This window comes from Protomyctophum parallelum (genome assembly GCF_964188405.1).
Source record: "Protomyctophum parallelum genome assembly, chromosome: 13".
NCBI classification, from domain to species: domain Eukaryota; kingdom Metazoa; phylum Chordata; class Actinopteri; order Myctophiformes; family Myctophidae; genus Protomyctophum; species Protomyctophum parallelum.
The window spans coordinates 8,808,129-8,830,117 of NC_139708.1; the positions used below are offsets into that span (position 1 = coordinate 8,808,129).

At 43.6% G+C, this 21,989-nt stretch overlaps 1 protein-coding gene across 5 annotated transcripts in view; it reads left to right on the top strand.

Annotated features, from left to right (window-relative positions):
* The window catches only part of rbfox1 (RNA binding fox-1 homolog 1), a 117,820-nt gene that overhangs the window by 62,239 nt on the left and 33,592 nt on the right, over positions 1-21,989 (top strand). For 4 of the 5 annotated variants that reach the window (XM_083780328.1, XM_083780329.1, XM_083780330.1 and 1 more), the window contains exons 8-9: positions 6,652-6,787; positions 17,314-17,353. In XM_083780328.1, coding sequence (XP_083636454.1) covers positions 6,652-6,787; positions 17,314-17,353 — 176 coding nt within the window. The remainder of the gene's footprint in view (positions 1-6,651; positions 6,788-17,313; positions 17,354-21,989) is intronic. The other variant, XM_083780331.1, reaches the window with a different exon arrangement.

Below are 21,989 nucleotides of genomic sequence, written 5' to 3' on the forward strand. Positions count from 1 at the left end.
GCACACCTGCTGTTCTGTGATTCAAACTATTCTCTTTCAGATATTCAAAATTTTTGGTCTGATGCATATGTTAAAAAGACCTACTCTTGAGGTCCTATCTTGAGCCACCTAAGGGGTGGCGCAAGATAGGACCTCAAGAGTATCCCTAAACTTATTTGCCATATTTTACTATTTTGAAAAACTTACATATCGACCGTTGTGAGCTTGTAGATCGGCTATTTGAGCTATTGTAAAAATATTTTTATTATATAAAAATAGACGTATCCTTTTTCCCCTTATGAGGATGAGCAGGAAAATGGTCTTCACAATTACTATTTCTCAAATTCTATTATACTTGTGGGGACATCACAAGTAATACAAGTTACAAGTTACAACTTACGCACGCACGCACGCACGCACGCACGCACGCACGCACGCACGCACGCACGCACGTACGCACGTACGCACGTACGCACGCACGCACGCACGCACGCACGCACCCCCTGCTGCTCAGTCCTGCCCTCCGTCCTCCCTGTGTTGACCTTGCTCTCCTCTCCGTCATTAACCTTGGACCATTATGCTGGGAAAAAAATCATGATTTTATGATAATAGGCTCAAAGACGGATCAAACAAAATGAGAGAACCAAAGAAAAGAGAGCAAGAGAGCGAGAGGAGAATAGAGCCAAGTGTTCATGTCGGGAGGAAACCTTGTATGTCCAAAACATTTTGTTTTGTTTCGTTTAGTTTTATTTTTTTATTTTAAGGAAATGCATTGTATCGTATCGCCATCGTGAACCAATATCGTATGTATCGTATCGTATCGTAAACCATATCGCTGTTAACCCATTCTGACCGGGCACCCATTTTGGTGTCAGCATCATGTCATGCTTTAGCTATTTAAAAATAGCAGATCTACAAGCTCATATCGCGCCACCGAGTGGCGCGATACGAGCTTGTAGGTCTGCTATTTTTGAAAAATCGAAGAGCGACTGACATTTTTAGAATCTGATCTCAGGTCAGAATGGGTTCATCAGACCAGTGTGTGTCTGGCGGAAACCTCGTATGAATCTGATCTCAGGTCAGAATGGGTTAAAGTGTATACATAGTTACACCCCTAGTTCCAGTTGATCCGCTGTAGATATGATAGTAGGGCATTAAAGAAGAAGTTGAATGACGGAGATACGAGCCTTCTGCCCGACAGCAACTAAAGGAAGAGGAGCAAAGAAAGAGCGATGAAGGACGGGAGAGAGAGAAACCTAATTGTCCGCCTCTTGCAAGGACATCAAAAGGACTCAAATGTATTTTATAAATTAAAATCAATATTTCCAATTTCTCCCGACAGTCGTTTTCCTAATTCAGCCGCACATTCTTTTAATTACAAAATGGCTCCCTATCGATTGGCTTTTGTCTCGCCTTTCAAGCGGGCAAAACACAATTACTACGCCTGATTTATGCTCCAGTCTGCGGCGCGGTGTGTCTCATGTGCCAGCGGAAAGAGCCGATCTACAAGCTCATAGCGCATCGCAGGATGAGTGTGAGCTTATAGATTGAATATTTTGTCTGTGTGTGTGTGTGTGTGTGTGTGTACACGCACGCATGCACGCACCCACGCATGTATTAATATACTCGTGAGGACATCAACATTTTGGAATGATGGAATAATCACATGTTTTACTTTACGTAAGTAGAAGTATTAATACTGCACTGTAGAAAAATACTCTGTTGCAAGTAAAATTCCAGTATTTGAAATGTAGGCTACTTGAGTAAAAAGTACAATAGTATTGCCATGCATACTTAAAGTATACCAAAAGTTATTGTGTTAGTTACTGAGAGTTACTAAGAGTGAGGTCTAGCCAACACCAACTGGTGCTTCCTGGATCGCTGTCCTACACTTTCCAATCTAACATCAGGTTCTTGAGCAGTGTTGTTATAGCTAAACTGAATTGTACCAAAAGTAAAAGTACTCTTGTGCAGGATGTCTCATTTCAAATAGCCAAATATATGTATATACAGTATATGTATATACACTGTATATACATATATTTGGCTATACAGCAGTGGCTATACAGTATACAGTAGGGCTGTGGTGGGTAATGTATGTTTTATTTGTGACAATAATATAAATGTACGAAGTAACTAAAGCTGTCAGATAATTGTAGTGGAGTAAAAGTTTGCCTCAGATATAGTAAAGTTAAAGTAGGTTATTGAAAATTGGAATTACTAAAGTATAAGAATACCTCACCTCAAATTGGACTTTAATTTAAAAACAATTACTTAGTTACTTTATACAAAATATAACTCTAAACTCAACACGTACACGTACACGTACACACACACACACACACACACACGCACACGCATACACATACACATACACATACACATACAGTACACACACACACACACACACACACACACACACACACACACACACACACACACACACACAGAGAGAGAAGACTGTTTACAAGTTTCCTCCGCAGCCTCGCCCCTTTTTTCCTTCCATGAGTAATTAGGGCCTGATAAATATGCAGTGATTGTGTTAATTGTGGACGAGGTGTGGACTCGTTGTGACTAATTAGACAGGGCGGCCATTGGCAGGTGGCCTCGGCCAGATCAGATGAGGAATGAGCGGGACATTGTTTCGCTGTCTGGTGCTGGAAACCACATATGTCCACAAAGTGCTCCCTTTAAAAGAAAGAACGTGAGTAAATATCTGTAAGCTCACAGTGTTGTCGCGAGTCTCGCGGCAGGTTGTGAGCTTGTTGTGGAGCGGTTATTTTGGCTATACTTCTGCGCGACACTCTTACATGATGGAAGTAGCCTATATATAGGGCCTGACTGAAAAAATAAGTCTAACGTTTTAATAATGGAGATACAAGGTTTCTGCCCAACAGCAACGATTTGCATTAATTTATTGCATGCATGCATTGATTCACACATTAATTCACTCACTCACTCACTCACTCACTCACTCACTCACTCACTCACTCACTCACTCACTCACTCACACTTATTCACTCATTTATGCATGCCATTCATTCATTCATTCATTTAGAATTAATCCGGTGAAATGCTTGAATAATTGTTTGTGATATTAGGGCAGGGCGCATTTTACCAGTGCGACTATATTTTTTAAAACACTGTTTTTTTTTTGTTTTGTTGCTGATAATTCACATGACCTGATGTTAAGTAAAACTAACATAAAGCAAGGCAAGACAAAAGAGAGAGAGAGAGAGAGAGAGAGAGAGAGAGAGAGAGAGAGAGAGAGGAATGAGTAACGAGCTGCAGGTGTCAGAAAGTGATTAAGCGTGTACATTAATTAATGTTTCTTTCTTAATACGGTGGGACACAGTGTTACTGTTGGGGGAAACGGTGATAAAGTGTACACGCCTCCTCCACACATACAAACGCGTATTCATGCATGCATGCACACACACACACACACACACACACACACACACACACACACACACACACACACACACACACACACACACACACACACACACACACACACACACACACACACACACACACAAGAGCTGCTAATAATAAGGTAGCTTTAATCTAATGCTTAGACAAGCAGTGGTGGAAAGTATAAGTACATTGTAAGTTGTATATGTAGCACATTTAGTGTTTCTAATTTTTCAATAAATATATACTTCTACTATAATAATTTGATTAATAGACGTTACCATGTTAAATCGATGATATACGATTCTGTCCCTCGGGCATATCTTGCACGCCACTGAATCGGTTGAAGTGGACATCGCAGTGTTCGTTTTGTTTTAGCTCTTTGTATTAATTTAAGGTCAAATCAGTTGAGTTTGGCCTAGCGTTGAATCGTTCATTTCATGCATAACAGACCTACAAAGACGGGACATTGCATTTTGTGTCAATAGACTTTATTTAGAGAGGGTGGGAAAGGAGTGTATGAAGAACAAACATTTTTGTATCAAAGCCCACAATGCAGCGTGAAGCATTGCAGATCCACAAGCCCACAATGCAGCGTGAAGCATTGCAGATCCACAAGCCCACAATGCAGCGTGAAGCATTGCAGATCCACAAGCCCACAATGCAGCGTGAAGCATTGCAGATCCACAAGCCCACAATGCAGCGTGAAGCATTGCAGATCCACAAGCCCACAATGCAGCGTGAAGCATTACAGATCCACAAGCCCACAATGCAGCGTGAAGCATTGCAGATCCACAAGCCCACAATGCAGCGTGAAGCATTGCAGATCCACAAGCCCACAATGCAGCGTGAAGCATTGCGTTTTGAGCTTGCAGATCCACTACGCTATATTTTTGATGATACTTTTGTGTTACGGTGTAGTGTGAATGTGATCATGATCATGTAGGACCTTCATTTACGAAACAGTCTGTCTGCCTGTCCCGGTAGCTCAGTCTTTCCACCACAAGGTCATGGGTTCCATCTCCGGCACTGCCAATTCAGCAGGCTGATTGTAGGTTTTTACAACAAAACAGGCAAAGTTAGAATATGGACATGTATACTGTACGAGGTTTCTGCCCGACAGCAACGTTATGTTAACTCATTTAGTCGGGGACCCCCTGGAAAAAAAACACAGTAAATGATTAGTATTTAGCATGTGTCCCCCTGTAAGCACACCTTTCATTCAATTAGCCTGCACCCAGAAGAAGCCGGGGGGGCTGGAGGAATGTGATCCGTGTGACTTTAAGGTGTCTTCAGCAAATCAAGGTGACAAAAGATGAATAGGAACAATTACCGCCGTCACCTCTCCCTTCCTCCGTACCCAAGAAAGAAAAAAGAAAAAAGGAAAAACTACCCCTTTTCCTTAAAGCCTCCATTTTTCATCAGGTCAATGAATGATTCACTGTTTCTATTAGCATTATATTACCAGCTCCTTTTTTGAAGAGATGTATAATTAGGTTTGTGGACGACATCTTCATCTTCCCCTCTCAACCTCTGCTCGCCCCCCCCGGCCCCTCAAACCTCTGCTCGCCCCCCCCGGCCCCTCAAATTAAAGTATAGTTACAGTATATAGTACAGTATAGTTGTTCCCACTGAAAAAAATAAAGGAGAAAAAAAAACCTGCCCTTTCTATTAAGATTAATGATAAGTTAATAACAATAGTAAGGCATATCTTACTCATTAGATTAATGATAAGTTAATAACAATACTAAGGCATATCTTACTCATTAGATTAATGATAAGTTAATAACAATACTAAGGCATATCTTACTCATTCTCGAGCCCTTTCCCCCCTTTTCCTTTGACCTGCACCTTTATAGCTTTCCCTTTCTTTTCCGTGATAGGTTTGAAATGGCTTTATCTTGTATAGATTTAAATAGGGCTTCCTTTACAAACTCTGATCATTATTATTTTGCTCTTTTGTTTCGGTTGGCGGTCAAATATTCTGGAGATTGAATGAGACGAACGGGGCGAGCTGAGAGGGAGATGAGATGACCTTGAATGGGAAGTGAGAAGGTTTCTGTAGCCAGTCTGTATATGTACTGTATATACTGTATACTGTACTGTATGTACAACAATGGAGGAAATGTCAAACTAATAATTGCATTAATGCTTTAAATGTATGTATTTATTTGAACAAAAGAAAATATTTGCAGATATGACAATTGACAAAAATACGCAAATAAATTACCGGTACAAATAATAATAATAATAATAATAAATAGATAATGTGGTTTGGTGAATTTTGACATTATAAGCTCGTGCAAAGCGTCAGGTCTATTTTTGACAGATGGAATTATGCAAAACAAACTATTGTGATTATCTTCCATCCATACAGTAATTGGGATCAGGCGATTGTGTATATTGTGAGAGGCCTAATTGAGTGTTGATGACGGTGCACTTGTGTGGATGGAGGCAGCTCAGCGTACGAGGTCCTTGTTCATTCTAAAGTGTGCACCGCGTGAAACACCTGGTTTTCAGCGATTCCCACATATTAACAACCCTCACAAAAACTAGCTGATTTAAGATGAATCAACCTTTTTCTTTGTTTTCTTTCTTTCTTCAAGCATTAAACCGTTAACATTTATCTTTCCTGGCTTGCAGAGTCTCAACTCCAGTCTTCCAACAGCAAGAACATGATCGGAATTGACCAGTTACACGTGTTTTATTATAGTTCAAAGGAGTAATATATTTCTGTAACTTTGACATTGATTTCTTATCAAAGTGAGTAAGCCAGTCAGTGCAACAACACCCTTGACATCCTAAAAGCTCGTTCACTGCCAGAGTAAATAAATAATCCACCCTATACCCAGCTTTGTGCATGGTGCGTGTGTACACCATACCAGTGATTTGATTGGCTGAGCACGGAATTGAGAATAAAAAGTGAGGACGCCACAAGTAAAGTGATTAGCCGGATTGGACTTGAGAATAAAAGTGAGGACAGAAAAGTGAGGACGCCAATTGTGATTGGCCGGAATGTGATGATGTATGACGATGAGAGCGCCTCTCACGGGCCGCCCGCTGGCCTATAGTGGTCCAAGTGCATGCCACATATAGGCTTTGGCCCGACACAGCGTTGCGTATTCGAGTCCTTAATGACGACCGTCGTGTCCATCAGTTGGCAGTGTGGGCTTTGGAGAAAGAAAATCGTCCAAAGGCATCTTTGGCAGCTGGTGAATGTGTTGACGCTCAATCTGTTTCTCTTCCCCTCCGCAGTACCGGGCTTCCCGGGCTTCCCAGCAGCCACTGCGGCGGCAGCCTACAGAGGGGCCCACCTACGAGGCCGAGGACGCACTGTTTACAACACGTTCAGGGCCGCCGCCCCTCCCCCACACATCCCTGCGTACGGAGGGTGAGCATCATATCAGCCTCTGTTACTGTACTACTGTATGCCTCCATCTCTGTAACCATGGGCTTTCTATCTGTTACTACTGTCCTACTGTATGCCTCCATCTCTGTAACCATGGGCTTTCTATCTGTTACTACTGTACTACTGTACGCCTCCATCTCTGTAACCATGGGCTTTCTATCTGTTACTACTGTACTACTGTATGCCTCCATCTCTGTAACCATGGGCTTTCTATCTGTTACTACTGTACTACTGTATGCCTCCATCTCTGTAACCATGGGCTTTCTATCTGTTACTACTGTACTACTGTATGCCTCCATCTCTGTAACCATGGGCTTTCTATCTGTTACTACTGTACTACTGTACGCCTCCATCTCTGTAACCATGGGCTTTCTATCTGTTACTACTGTACTACTGTATGCCTCCATCTCTGTAACCATGGGCTTTCTATCTGTTACTACTGTACTACTGTATGCCTCCATCTCTGTAACCATGGGCTTTCTATCTGTTACTACTGTACTACTGTATGCCTCCATCTCTGTAACCATGGGCTTTCTATCTGTTACTGTACTACTGTATGCCTCCATCTCTGTAACCATGGGCTTTCTATCTGTTACTACTGTACTACTGTATGCCTCCATCTCTGTAACCATGGGCTTTCTATCTGTTACTACTGTACTACTGTATGCCTCCATCTCTGTAACCATGGGCTTTCTACACCCAAGCCGTAAATTCAGGCTGGTCCGGTGCATCTCATCAGGAGCAGGAGTCAGTAACTCAGTACATCAGTGGTCAGTACATCAGTGGTTCTCAAACTAATGGTCCTTGAGAGGGTTCCAGGTGGTCCCCAGCTAAATGATGTAGAGCTGGTAACCAGTGGTCCTTGAGAGGGTTCCAGGTGGTCCCCAGCTAAATGACGGAGAGTTGGTAACCAAATGGACCCTTATTATATAGCTTTAGCTCTCGAGAGCGTAACATGAAAACAAATTGAGCTTTACGGGTCCATTTGGTTTCATTTTAAGCTCTCAAGAGTTAAATTATTGTTAAACATCTGCATTACTTAATTTGCAAGTCTACACAATTAGAGAATCAACATTATCTCTCCTATGGTACCACATCAATACAGCATGGAATTGTAGATAGAATCTTATCCACAAAATCTTATCTAACAATAACAAAATTTGGGGTCTGGGAGGTTAAATCTCATTAAATGGTGGTCCTTGATCTGAAAAGGGTTGAAAACCACTGTTTAACCACTGATTAACATGGTAGAAAGGCACTGCTGCAAACTTTGACACGCTGCTTTCACACAGGCAGCTGCAAAAGATACAAAGCTACACAGCATATTTGTAGCTTTGTATCTGAAGTTGAGACCAGTTCAAATTATTTGTACAGCTTTTTGTAGCAGCTACGAACGTTGGCTGAATCTTCATGACGCTGCCTGGTGTCCATTGAAAAGGAATGGACGTAGCCTGTATCTTTGTACCTGCCAGTGTGAAGGCAGCAAATATAAGGCATTATTCAACCTGTGAATGATTTTTTTTCTTCTAAATCTTCTGTAAATAGTCTGTCTGTCTCTCTTTATCTCTCTCTCTCTCTCTCTCTCTGGGTCGTTCACGAGCAATTCGTTCAAAGGTCTTTTGTGTGTGAACGAACGGGAACAAATTCGGTCAATTTGTCCTCAAACGTTATCGTTCCTCGACTTGTTCTTTCATCCCCTCGTGTGGAAAAGCATGGTAAAGTCAGCCGGTGGCAAAATGCTGTAACATTTGATTGGCTGAAGAGAGACTTCTTTCATAAGAAGTAGTGAACAGTGAACAAATTATTGGAACTAATGTTCGAAACAAACGATGATTCCCAGCCATAGACTGTAAAAAATATGGACAAAGCGTTCCCCGGGTCTAACATGAACGTAAAATGAAGCCTGTAATAATATGCTAATTCCTGATGTAAGTCGCCATCTTTGGTACCAGCTGGCCATTGGCTGGCTCCGTTTTGTATACCAGCTGGTCATTGGCTGCCCAGACAACGAGGCGGGACTTCCCCCCTTCTTCTCCGTTGGTTTTTATTTTGACTCGAGTGGGAGGGGAATCCCGATCATAGACTGTAATGGTAGCCACGCCCCTCAGAACATACGCGATGGTTTTTTTTCTTTATGGTAATTTTTTTAATTAATGGGACCATAATTTTCCAAAAAGAATATTATGACATTAGAAATGAGACTTTAAACTAGTGACTGGAAGAAGAAAGTATTCATGACCATGTTTATTAAGGTAATACAGTCTAGGTGAAGTTGGGCCAAAATACATGGGCCTCTATGGAGCTATGGGGCTTTTTGGGTCCGGTCCAGCGCCACAACAGGCCATTATATGAACTACCGATTTCAAATGAGGCTTCACGAAATATCTGGCTGACTGCCCCCCTGTTCCCAGCACACTCTAGAATGCTAGAAGGGAGGGCGAGGGGGGAGTGGGTGGGTCAGCAGAGCGGTGCATGCCTATAGCCCTGCCATGCCTAACCACAACAATGACCCCCAATACACGCCCTACCCTACACTTTCTCACACACACACACACACACACACACACACACACACACACACACACACGCACACGCACACCGCAACATGCATGAATCGAACCAATGGGCATGCCTGGAGGACGTTTAACCCCTTTGCTCGGACTTGTGGGAAGGGTTGTTTATATCATGGTCTTGTTGTAACCGCGGGGCTTTGAGCAACAAAACACATGCATGGAAATTATGATGGTGGTGGGGGGCTTCTATAACACACCCACCTATCCCCCCGCCCCCAACTTTCCTTTTTCTTTCTAGTTTTTTGGCTACTCTTGCATTTTTGTCCTGTTGCCAAAAAACACACACACGAAACCCCCAAGCTCCTCTCCCTCCTCCGCTGCCCCTACACCGACGGAGCCAAAGACCCCCTTCCCCTGTTTGTACAGCTCTCATAGTAGTTCAATAAACGCAGAGGGTTTTTTACGGTGGACATCGGCCCCATGTCTCCCTGCACTGCATAGAGCACCGAAGTCCTGACGTCACTGTCAGTAGAAAGCGTCAATCCACAGGTTCGAGTACTTTTTATTTGCATTGTAATCTCCATAGGGGGGTTTTAGATCGCCTCATATAAGAACTGTGTTTGAAAAATAAACCGATCACCCCGGCCTTTTCACTCATATGGATATGAAGCATCGACTGAAGGTGGAAATGTACAAATATACCCAAAAAACAAAAAACAAAATAAGCGTTAGAATCGAGTCAAACAACCCAGAGACTAAATTTCCGGGTAGGCGGATGGCTGCATCTGCCCATCGCACAACAGAAACTGAATCTTAATTACGTTTATTTTTATTTTATTTATATTTAATGTTTCGTGGTTAGTACGATTCGGAGCTTACGTCAACGAGGAATCTCAGGAAGGTTCAAGGTGTTTTATTGTCACACAGATGTACAGGTACAGCATTGTGAAAAACTTTCGTTGGGTGATGCTCCACAATACACATAAGTAAAAAGTTAAATTTAAATAACAATACTATGCAATGTGTTGACAGCTGGGCGTGACGTATATTAGCAGCGACATTGACTTCATATGTAGTTTCAAGGCTTTTGCGGCCACATTAATTACATTTTCTCCAGAAACTGGCTGTATCAAATATGAAAGGACATCATTAACAACGCACAGAGACTCCCCTGACAGAAAGGCCGGGGTGGTCGGATTATTTTTCAAACACAGTTCTTATATGAAGCGACCTAAAATCGCCCTATGGGGATTACAATGCAAATAAAAAAATACATGAACCTGTGTATTGGCGCCCTCTACTGAAAGTGATGTCAGACTTCGGTGCTCTATGGTGGATGGATGCCACGCCCCCATCTCTAGCATGGGCAGACCTGATCTCCATAACCACTATTTATTATTTCATTTTCATTTTCCATTGCTGTCGGGCAGAAACCTTGTATCTCCATTAATTTTTAATGTTTTGTTTTGTAAATTAATGCCCTACTTCATCATACAAGAGTGTCGCACAAAAGTCGTGAAAACAGCAGATACATACAAGCACCAGGTAGATTGGCTAATTTCAATATTTGAAGCAACACTTTTTTTAATAAGTAAAATGTAATTTTGTCCAGTATGTTACACCAGTAAGACGCCTGAGGGCGAGGTCATGTGCACTGCCCATTTACTATGGTCACATTTACTATGATCCCTGATGATGTCATAGTGATGTCACGACACCTGGGCACAATATATGGGGGCATGTATGGGGATTTTGTGACTGACGGACCTTCGGTCGCAATTATTAACTTATACAACTGGGATGGTTGTATTTTGTCTCCCTGCTCTTCTATTGAGACATTTAGACCACACAGGATCCAATAGCTTGTAACGGTCAGATATTTCTATCACAGTTACTAAAAATCACGGGGTAGTAATGATCCTCCTTTAAAGATACAATTTATACGTTTCAAACATGTAAGCATGCAATGAATGCTATCCACATGTAAACCACTGACTGAATGAATGCTTTCCACATGTAAACCACTGACTGACTGAATGCTTTCCACATGTAAACCACTGACTGACTGAATGCTTTACACATGTAAACCACTGACTGACTGAATGCTTTACACATGTAAACCACTGACTGACTGAATTGATTGAATTGATTGATTGAAATATTTATTAACAGTTTGCAGAATTGACAGTACATTTCAAGCACAAACTCAATACAAAGACTGTTAACTGTGAGTGGACGACCCAATTAAGCATTACACTTGTTTACAACAGGGTCCACATTGTTCAATTCATCAAAACATTTAGAGACATACAAATAGACATTTCTATGTAGCTAAAGAACAGAACAGGAATTAATCATATAGGAAGCAAAAAGGGAAAAGATACATATACAGTGAGGGAAAAGGGGGGGGGGGGGTCATTCAATGCTTTCCACATGTAAACCACTGACTGACTGAATGCTTTCCACATGTAAACCACTGACTGAATGCTTTCCACATGTAAACCACTGACTGAATGAATGCTTTACACATGTAAACCACTGACTGAATGCTTTCCACATGTAAACCACTGACTGAATGCTTTCCACATGTAAACCACTGACTGAATGCTTTCCACATGTAAACTACTGACTGAATGAATGCTTTCCACATGTAAACCACTGACTGAATGCTTTCCACATGTAAACCACTGACTGAATGCTTTCCACATGTAAACCACTGACTGAATGAATGCTTTCCACATGTAAACCACTGACTGAATGAATGCTTTCCACATGTAAACCACTGACTGAATGAATGCTTTCCACATGTAAACCACTGACTGACTGAATGCTTTCCACATGTAAACCACTGACTGACTGAATGCTTTACACATGTAAACCACTGACTGAATGAATGCTTTCCACATGTAAACCACTGACTGAATGAATGCTTTCCACATGTAAACCACTGACTGAATGAATGCTTTCCACATGTAAACCACTGACTGAATGCTTTCCACATGTAAACCACTGACTGACTGACTGACTGACTGAATGCTTTCCACATGTAAACCACTGACTGAATGCTTTCCACATGTAAACCACTGACTGAATGCTATCCACATGTAAACCACTGAATGAATGAATGCTTTCCACATGTAAACCACTGACTGAATGCTTTCCACATGTAAACCACTGACTGACTGAATGCTTTCCACATGTAAACCACTGACTGAATGCTTTCCACATGTAAACCACTGACTGAATGCTTTCCACATGTAAACCACTGACTGAATGCTTTCCACATGTAAACCACTGAATGAATGAATGCTTTCCACATGTAAACCACTGACTGAATGCTTTCCACATGTAAACCACTGACTGAATGCTTTCCACATGTAAACCACTGACTGAATGCTTTCCACATGTAAACCACTGAATGAATGAATGCTTTCCACATGTAAACCACTGACTGAATGAATGCTTTCCACATGTAAACCACTGACTGAATGAATGCTTTCCACATGTAAACCACTGACTGAATGCTTTCCACATGTAAACCACTGACTGACTGAATGCTTTCCACATGTAAACCACTGACTGACTGAATGCTTTCCACATGTAAACCACTGACTGAATGAATGCTTTCCACATGTAAACCACTGACTGAATGAATGCTTTCCACATGTAAACCACTGACTGAATGAATGCTTTCCACATGTAAACCACTGACTGACTGAATGCTTTACACATGTAAACCACTGACTGAATGAATGCTTTACACATGTAAACCACTGACTGAATGCTTTCCACATGTAAACCACTGAATGAATGAATGCTTTCCACATGTAAACCACTGACTGAATGAATGCTTTCCACATGTAAACCACTGACTGAATGCTTTCCACATGTAAACCACTGACTGACTGAATGAATGCTTTCCACATGTAAACCACTGACTGAATGCTTTCCACATGTAAACCACTGACTGAATGCTTTCCACATGTAAACCACTGACTGAATGCTTTCCACATGTAAACCACTGACTGAATGCTTTCCACATGTAAACCACTGACTGAATGAATGCTTTCCACATGTAAACCACTGACTGAATGCTTTCCACATGTAAACCACTGACTGACTGAATGCTTTCCACATGTAAACCACTGACTGAATGCTTTCCACATGTAAACCACTGACTGACTGAATGCTTTCCACATGTAAACCACTGACTGACTGAATGCTTTCCACATGTAAACCACTGACTGACTGAATGCTTTACACATGTAAACCACTGACTGAATGCTTTCCACATGTAAACCACTGACTGACTGAATGCTTTCCACATGTAAACCACTGACTGACTGAATGCTTTCCACATGTAAACCACTGACTGACTGAATGCTTTCCACATGTAAACCACTGACTGACTGAATGCTTTCCACATGTAAACCACTGACTGAATGAATGCTTTCCACATGTAAACCACTGACTGAATGAATGCTTTCCACATGTAAACCACTGACTGAATGCTTTCCACATGTAAACCACTGACTGACTGAATGCTTTCCACATGTAAACCACTGACTGACTGAATGCTTTCCACATGTAAACCACTGACTGAATGAATGCTTTCCACATGTAAACCACTGACTGAATGCTTTCCACATGTAAACCACTGACTGAATGCTTTCCACATGTAAACCACTGACTGAATGCTTTCCACATGTAAACCACTGACTGACTGAATGCTTTCCACATGTAAACCACTGACTGAATGAATGCTTTCCACATGTAAACCACTGACTGACTGAATGCTTTCCACATGTAAACCACTGACTGACTGAATGCTTTCCACATGTAAACCACTGACTGAATGAATGCTTTCCACATGTAAACCACTGACTGAATGCTTTCCACATGTAAACCACTGACTGAATGAATGCTTTCCACATGTAAACCACTGACTGAATGCTTTCCACATGTAAACCACTGACTGACTGAATGCTTTACACATGTAAACCACTGACTGAATGAATGCTTTCCACATGTTAACCACTGACTGAATGAATGCTTTCCACATGTTAACCACTGACTGAATGAATGCTTTCCACATGTAAACCACTGACTGAATGAATGCTTTACACATGTAAACCACTGACTGACTGAATGCTTTCCACATGTAAACCACTGACTGACTGAATGCTTTCCACATGTAAACCACTGACTGAATGAATGCTGTCCACATGTAAACCACTGACTGAATGCTTTCCACATGTAAACCACTGAATGAATGCTTTCCACATGTAAACCACTGACTGAATGAATGCTTTCCACATGTAAACCACTGACTGACTGAATGCTTTACACATGTTAAAATCTGGGGTAGAAGTAGAAGTTACATTAACTTTTTGTTTTTAATACAATCCCAGTATCCTACTGTATAATTAAGGAACCTGTCCGCCATTCTGTCTGTTCCACATCTTTGTCATTCATCACCAACGGTCCTCGCAGGCTATAGGATCTGTAGTCGTGGTTTGGATCCCATAGCCCCTGGGTGAACGGACGGTGGGTGGGTGGGAACGGCGGCTATATGGACTAGTAATAAAAAGCGACGGTTTTGGACATACAAGGTTTCTTCCTGCTCTTACATTGACGTTTTGGTTTTATGACTCCTGCAAAGCGAGCGGTCGCTAAAGGAGCGTTCTCCGCGGCGTTGGAAGTTCATTAAGTCGCCGGGCTGAGGCACGGCGCCGCCCACACCGTCACGAGCGCCTCCCCCCTTCTCTTCCCACCGCCCGCGGCCATGGGCACATGTAGATATAGTTAATTTTTTTTATTTTTGGACGCATGCCGGTCCTGATGCTGGTCTCGACAAAGAGAGATATGCGGTACAGATTGTACTTTCATTAACGCAGTGGCGCCTGTTAATTGCCCTTTGCGACGGTCGCGCGGCTGCATTATTAATGTTCTTGTGGATGTATTTTTTATTACAAAGTGGTCTGGCCCGAAGAGAGGCGATGAGCCCACCGACCCAACTACCGTCTGGGGGGAGCGTGCGTGCGTGCGTGCGTGCGTGCGTGCGTGCGTGCGTGCGTGCGCGTACGTACTTGTGGATGCATCCTCATCCATGTCATGCAGGGACAAATAGCAAGCTCACAAACACCTTGTGATTGTAGATCAACTATTTTCTGCTTTAGAGTTGGGGTTAAAACGACCCCCCCCCCCTCTAAAAAAAATTTAAAGCAAAAATGGCATTCATAAAATCATCGTCCTAAAATGTTGATGTCCTCGCAATATATATAAATGCTAGTGCGTGTATGTGCGTGTGTTCATTAATTCGGTTTATTTTCCCATCTTTGCGGGGAGCTGACATGACAACCTATCAATAAGCCGATACATGCAATCATCTGACCGCTCGTGTCAGAGCGTGTATATGTGTGTGTGTGTGCAAGTATGTTTATGTGCCTGTGTGCATGAATGTGTGTGTGCGCCACACGTCTGTTTGCACACACATGCGCGCGCACACACACGCATGTGTGTGTGTGTGTTTCACCACTCAACGGTCACACGGTATAGGCGGTGTAATGACTCCGGCGGGAGCGGAGCGCTCTGACATTTTAGACGTTATTGATTATCAAAGATAGCACAAATGGCCTGAAACCACTCTAATTGCCAGCGAGATTGGAAGCGAGAGAGAGAGAGAGAGAGAGAGAGAGAGGAGGGCCGTGTGAGTATCTCTCTCTCTCTCTCTCTCTCTCTCCACCTCGGCCGCCTCACTCCGCACCTCCCTCAGTGGAGCCCTTACCGTAAAGCCCAGGGGTCCGTCACAATGCCCGCCGCAAAATGCCACGCTGGAAAATACAAGCCCTTTTGTCGAGAGTTCAATCAAACCTCTGCTCTGTCTCCTGCGTCCCCCCGTGCCCCCCTCTCTCTCTCACACACACACACACACACACACACACACACACACACACACACACACACACACACACACACACACACACACATACACACAGACACATGCTCTCTTTAAAAGCACTTGAACCCTATGGCATCCCTATTCTCAGGCGAGTATAGCAGATCCAGTACAAGCTCACAAGAAGGGCTGTAGTGTAGGTCTTACTATCGATAATTCTGTCTGTGGGGTTTTATTCATAGTCTTATTCTACCAATGGAAGAGTATTAACAAGAGTTTGTGACAAAATATGTTCTATACACCAAAAATATGTTCTACACCACTTCTACATCCACTGGAATGCTTTTCCCATTTCCTGAAAAGTAAAGTTGTTTTTAAAACAGCGACGTTTACGTTGTTATTCGCGGTTTCGGTGGAGATCTGTCGCAACGCATCATGATGTCGCCTCTGTTGGGAGTAAACTGGAAACGTCATATGTCCAAAACTCGTACTTTTCAGGATTCAAATTCAAAAACAGCAAAAGTAGCAGATCTACAAGCTCCAAACGTGTCGCTTTGTGCCACGTTCCGATGTTGTGGATCTGCTGCTTTTGATGCTTTTATGTGATGCTGTACTGTGTTAATTTGCAAACTGTCCACTTAAGGGAATATGGAGTTAAGAGGTTTCTGCCTATGACAGTAACCATATATTACATACACCTGCTATGTACTTCCGTAAGAAGTACTAATTAAGCAGTACCTTGTCCAATGAGATCAGCGGACAGCGGCGAGCGGTGGCAGTACACCCCTCGCCCACTTTTGGCTCTGACACCACCCCACCACCCCACCACCCCTCGCACTCTCACCGAGCCACCCCCCAACCCCCTCGTTGTGTGGTGTGTTCTTTGGATTGGACTAACCTCTGTCTCTCTCTCTCTCTCTCTCTCTCTCTCTGTGCGGAAACAACAACAACAAAAGCGGGGCGTTGGGAACCGGCCAAGTTGCCACCTGCATGTGAACATGCACTAATATGGATGTTTTTTTGTTTGTTTTGTGTCTTTCTGTCTGTCTGTCTGTCTGTCTGTCTGTCTGTCTGTCTGTGTTTGCATCCCTCTGCAGTGTTGTTTACCAGGATGGATTTTATGGTGCAGATATTTATGTAAGTATTGATTGACTGGCATGCCCAACGCGATGCATGCTGCACCGCCAACCCCCCCTCACATCACCCCCACCCACCCCTCTACCCCCGTGGTCTGTTACCTTGTGGCGCTACACGCAACCCCCCTCGCTAGAGTTGTCCCGATCCAATCACATGATCGGATCACGTCATTGTCAAATGATCGGAATTGGGAGCAAAACAAAACATGATCGGGACATCACTAGTATCTACAGTATATTACATCCATATCATGGTATTAGACTGGATATTGTCTGTGATTTTGACTATTGTATATGGCATAAGTGTTCTATGAAAATATAAATATCGGATGGGGAAAAATCGGTATCGGCAGATACTCGAAATCAAATGATCGGAATCGAATCGGGAGCAAAAAAACATGATCCCTACCCCTCGCCCCCATCCACCCCACGACTCCCCATGGTCTGTTATCTTGTGGCGCTACACGCAAACCCCTCCTTAATCAAACCCCCTCAACACCCGACACCCCCACATTCACATCTGTTGGTCCCTCATCACCCGACACATTCACATCTGTTGGTCCCTCATCACCCGACACATTCACATCTGTTGGTCCCTCATCACCCCCACATTCACATCTGTTGGTCCCTCATCACCCAACACATTCACATCTGTTGGTCCCTCATCACCCAACACATTCACATCTGTTGGTCTCTCATCACCCAACACATTCACATCTGTTGGTCCCTCATCACCCCCACATTCACATCTGTTGGTCCCTCATCACCCAACACATTCACATCTGTTGGTCCCTCATCACCCAACACATTCACATCTGTTGGTCCCTCATCACCCAACACATTCACATCTGTTGGTCTCTCATCACCCAACACATTCACATCTGTTGGTCCCTCATCACCCAACACATTCACATCTGTTGGTCCCTCATCACCCCCACATTCACATCTGTTGGTCCCTCATCACCCAACACATTCACATCTGTTGGTCCCTCATCACCCAACACATTCACATCTGTTGGTCCCTCATCACCCAACACATTCACATCTGTTGGTCCCTCATCACCCAACACATTCACATCTGTTGGTCCCTCATCACCCAACACATTCACATCTGTTGGTCCCTCATCACCCAACACATTCACATCTGTTGGTCCCTCATCACCCAACACATTCACATCTGTTGGTCCCTCATCACCCAACACATTCACATCTGTTAGTCCCTCATCACCCAACACATTCACATCTGTTGGTCCCTCATCACCCAACACATTCACATCTGTTGGTCCCTCATCGAGAGACAGCGAAATCTCTTCACGACGGACGACGTACGTCGCGACGTATATTTTTCCGTCGCAACGTATATTCGAGTACGTCCTGGCGTAAATATCAATTCGTCCCGGCAGAACGGACTCGTCGCGGCTATATCTACCCGTTTGCAACGTAATAGGTTGACTATTATTTTCCGTCGCGCCAGAACGGGACTCGTCGCAGCTATATCTACCCGTTGTGGCGTGAGCTGGACTCGTCGCGGCAGAACGTGACTCGTCGCGACTATATCTACCCGTTTGCGACGTGCGCCTCGCCGGTCCGGTCTCCAGGCGAGCCTGCGTCCTTCATATATATTTTTTTCTGCTCTCGTTGGACTTAACTTTAAAACTCCAATGGAACACCTCTTTGTAACGGGCCGCTGTAGTATAGTGGTATAATCCCTCGCCTCTCTATTCTTTTTTGCTGAGGACGCTGGTTCAATTCCCGCTCGCGGCAGACCAAAATTATTATATTTTAGACAGACACACAGACAGACAGACAGACAGACAGACAGACTGCCTGCCTGTCTGCCTGCCTAATGTATTGTAAATAATGTATTCATTCCATACGGCTATTTTTTTTTAATATAAAAACTTTTGTCTTCCGCGCGATTCGAACCAGCGTCGTCAGCACCAAAACATTGAGAGGCGAGTGATTAAACCACTAGACTACAGCGGCCATACGTTACAAAGAAGTGTTTCATTGGACTTATAAAGACAATAGCACCCAGCTGCAGTCTCGCAAGGGGAGGGACCGGAAGTGCTTTTATTTCCGGCTTCCACGTGCACAAGCGCACATACACGCACGCGAAATATAATGCGCGTGCACGACACGCACTTGCTGGTGCGCGCTTAAATGCCGGGTGTATATAGTACCATCTGTGCTTAAACATAATTACGTGGTCGGTTTGGAAAAGTTTGAAGTAGTTTGTTGTAGGTAATATTTTAATTGAAAGCTTATTAGTTGGTGGTATAAGTGTGCATATTTGAAGAAATGCAAATCTAACAATAATAAAATGATATGCAATAATAGGCTAGGCCTATATGGTCGATTATAACATAATGATATCAAGGCATTTAAGTAATGTAATAAGTTGCTATAACCCTGTACCCCTGTCCCACACACACCATGTCCAGACCATAGACCACAGACACACGACCATATGCATTTAATTTACTATGAAAACCTGCATTTCCCGTCAGTCAGTCAGTAAGTGTGTCATGTCACGCCTCGTGTCATGCCTCCATATATGGTCACGCCTCATGACACGTCACACCACCATATATGGCCGTTTCCATATGATATAAGATCCCGACACTGACCTCATCAAACCCTGGATAGCCATACATTGAAAAGACTGGATCATCACCTAGATCTCCATATATGGAGCTGAGGCGGCCAGCAACTCTACATCTGACCTCATAATGTAATAATCAGCTCATAATGTAATTAAAAGACGAGCACATAACTTAATAGATTTTTCTATAATGTAATAATGTGTTACATTAAGAACCTCCACATAGGCGACTCATACTGTAATAAAACTTCATAATGCAATAATGTCTTTATAATGTATGAGCTGATTATTACATATTGCATTATATTTCGCGTGCGTGTATGTGCGCTTGTGCACGTGGAAGCCGGAAATAAAAGCACTTCCGGTCCCTCCCCTTGCGAGACTGCAGCTGGGTGCTATTGTCTTTATAAGTCCAATGAAACACTTCTTTGTAACGTATGGCCGCTGTAGTCTAGTGGTTTAATCACTCGCCTCTCAATGTTTTGGTGCTGACGACGCTGGTTCGAATCGCGCGAAAGACAAAAGTTTTTATATTAAAAAAAAATAGCCGTATGGAATGAATACATTATTTACAATACATTAGGCAGGCAGACAGGCAGGCAGACAGGCAGTCTGTCTGTCTGTCTGTCTGTCTGTCTGTCTGTCTGTCTGTCTGTCTAAAATATAATAATTTTGGTCTGCCGCGAGCGGGAATTGAACCAGCGTCCTCAGCAAAAAAGAATAGAGAGGCGAGGGATTATACCACTATACTACAGCGGCCCGTTACAAATAGGTGTTCCATTGGACTTTTAAAGTTAAGTCCAACGAGAGCAGAAAAAAAAATATATGAAGGACGCAGGCTCGCCTGGAGACCGGACCGGCGAGGCGCACGTCGCAAACGGGTAGATATAGTCGCGACGAGTCACGTTCTGCCGCGACGAGTCCAGCTCACGCCACAACGGGTAGATATAGCTGCGACGAGTCCCGTTCTGGCGCGACGGAAAATAATAGTCAACCTATTACGTCGCAAACGGGTAGATATAGCCGCGACGAGTCCGTTCTGCCGGGACGAATTGATATTTACGCCAGGACGTACTCGAATATACGTTGCGACGGAAAAATATACGTCGCGACGTACGTCGTCCGTCGTGAAGGGATTTCGCTCCACCTGCCCTCATCACCCCCACATTCACATCTGTTGGTCCCTCATCACCCAACACATTCACATCTGTTGGTCCCTCATCACCCCCACATTCACATCTGTTGGTCCCTCATCACCCCCACATTCACATCTGTTGGTCCCTCATCACCCAACACATTCACATCTGTTGGTCCCTCATCACCCAACACATTCACATCTGTTGGTCCCTCATCACCCAACACATTCACATCTGTTGGTCCCTCATCACCCAACACATTCACATCTGTTGGTCCCTCATCACCCCCACATTCACATCTGTTGGTCCCTCATCACCCAACACATTCACATCTGTTGGTCCCTCATCACCCAACACATTCACACCTGTTGGTCCCTCATCACCCAACACATTCACATCTGTTGGTCCCTCATCACCCGACACATTCACATCTGTTGGTCCCTCATCACCCAACACATTCACATCTGTTGGTCCCTCATCACCCAACACATTCACATCTGTTGGTCCCTCATCACCCAACACCCCCACATTCACATCTGTTGGTCCCTCATCACCCAACACATTCACATCTGTTGGTCCCTCATCACCCAACACATTCACATCTGTTGGTCCCTCATCACTCCCACATTCACATCTGTTGGTCCCTCATCACCCAACACATTCACATCTGTTGGTCCCTCATCACCCCCACATTCACATCTGTTGGTCCCTCATCACCCCCACATTCACATATGTTGGTCCCTCATCACCCCCACATTCACATCTGTTGGTCCCTCATCACCTAACACATTCACATCTGTTGGTCCCTCATCACCCAACACATTCACATCTGTTGGTCCCTCATCACCCCCACATTCACATCTGTTGGTCCCTCATCACCCAACACATTCACATCT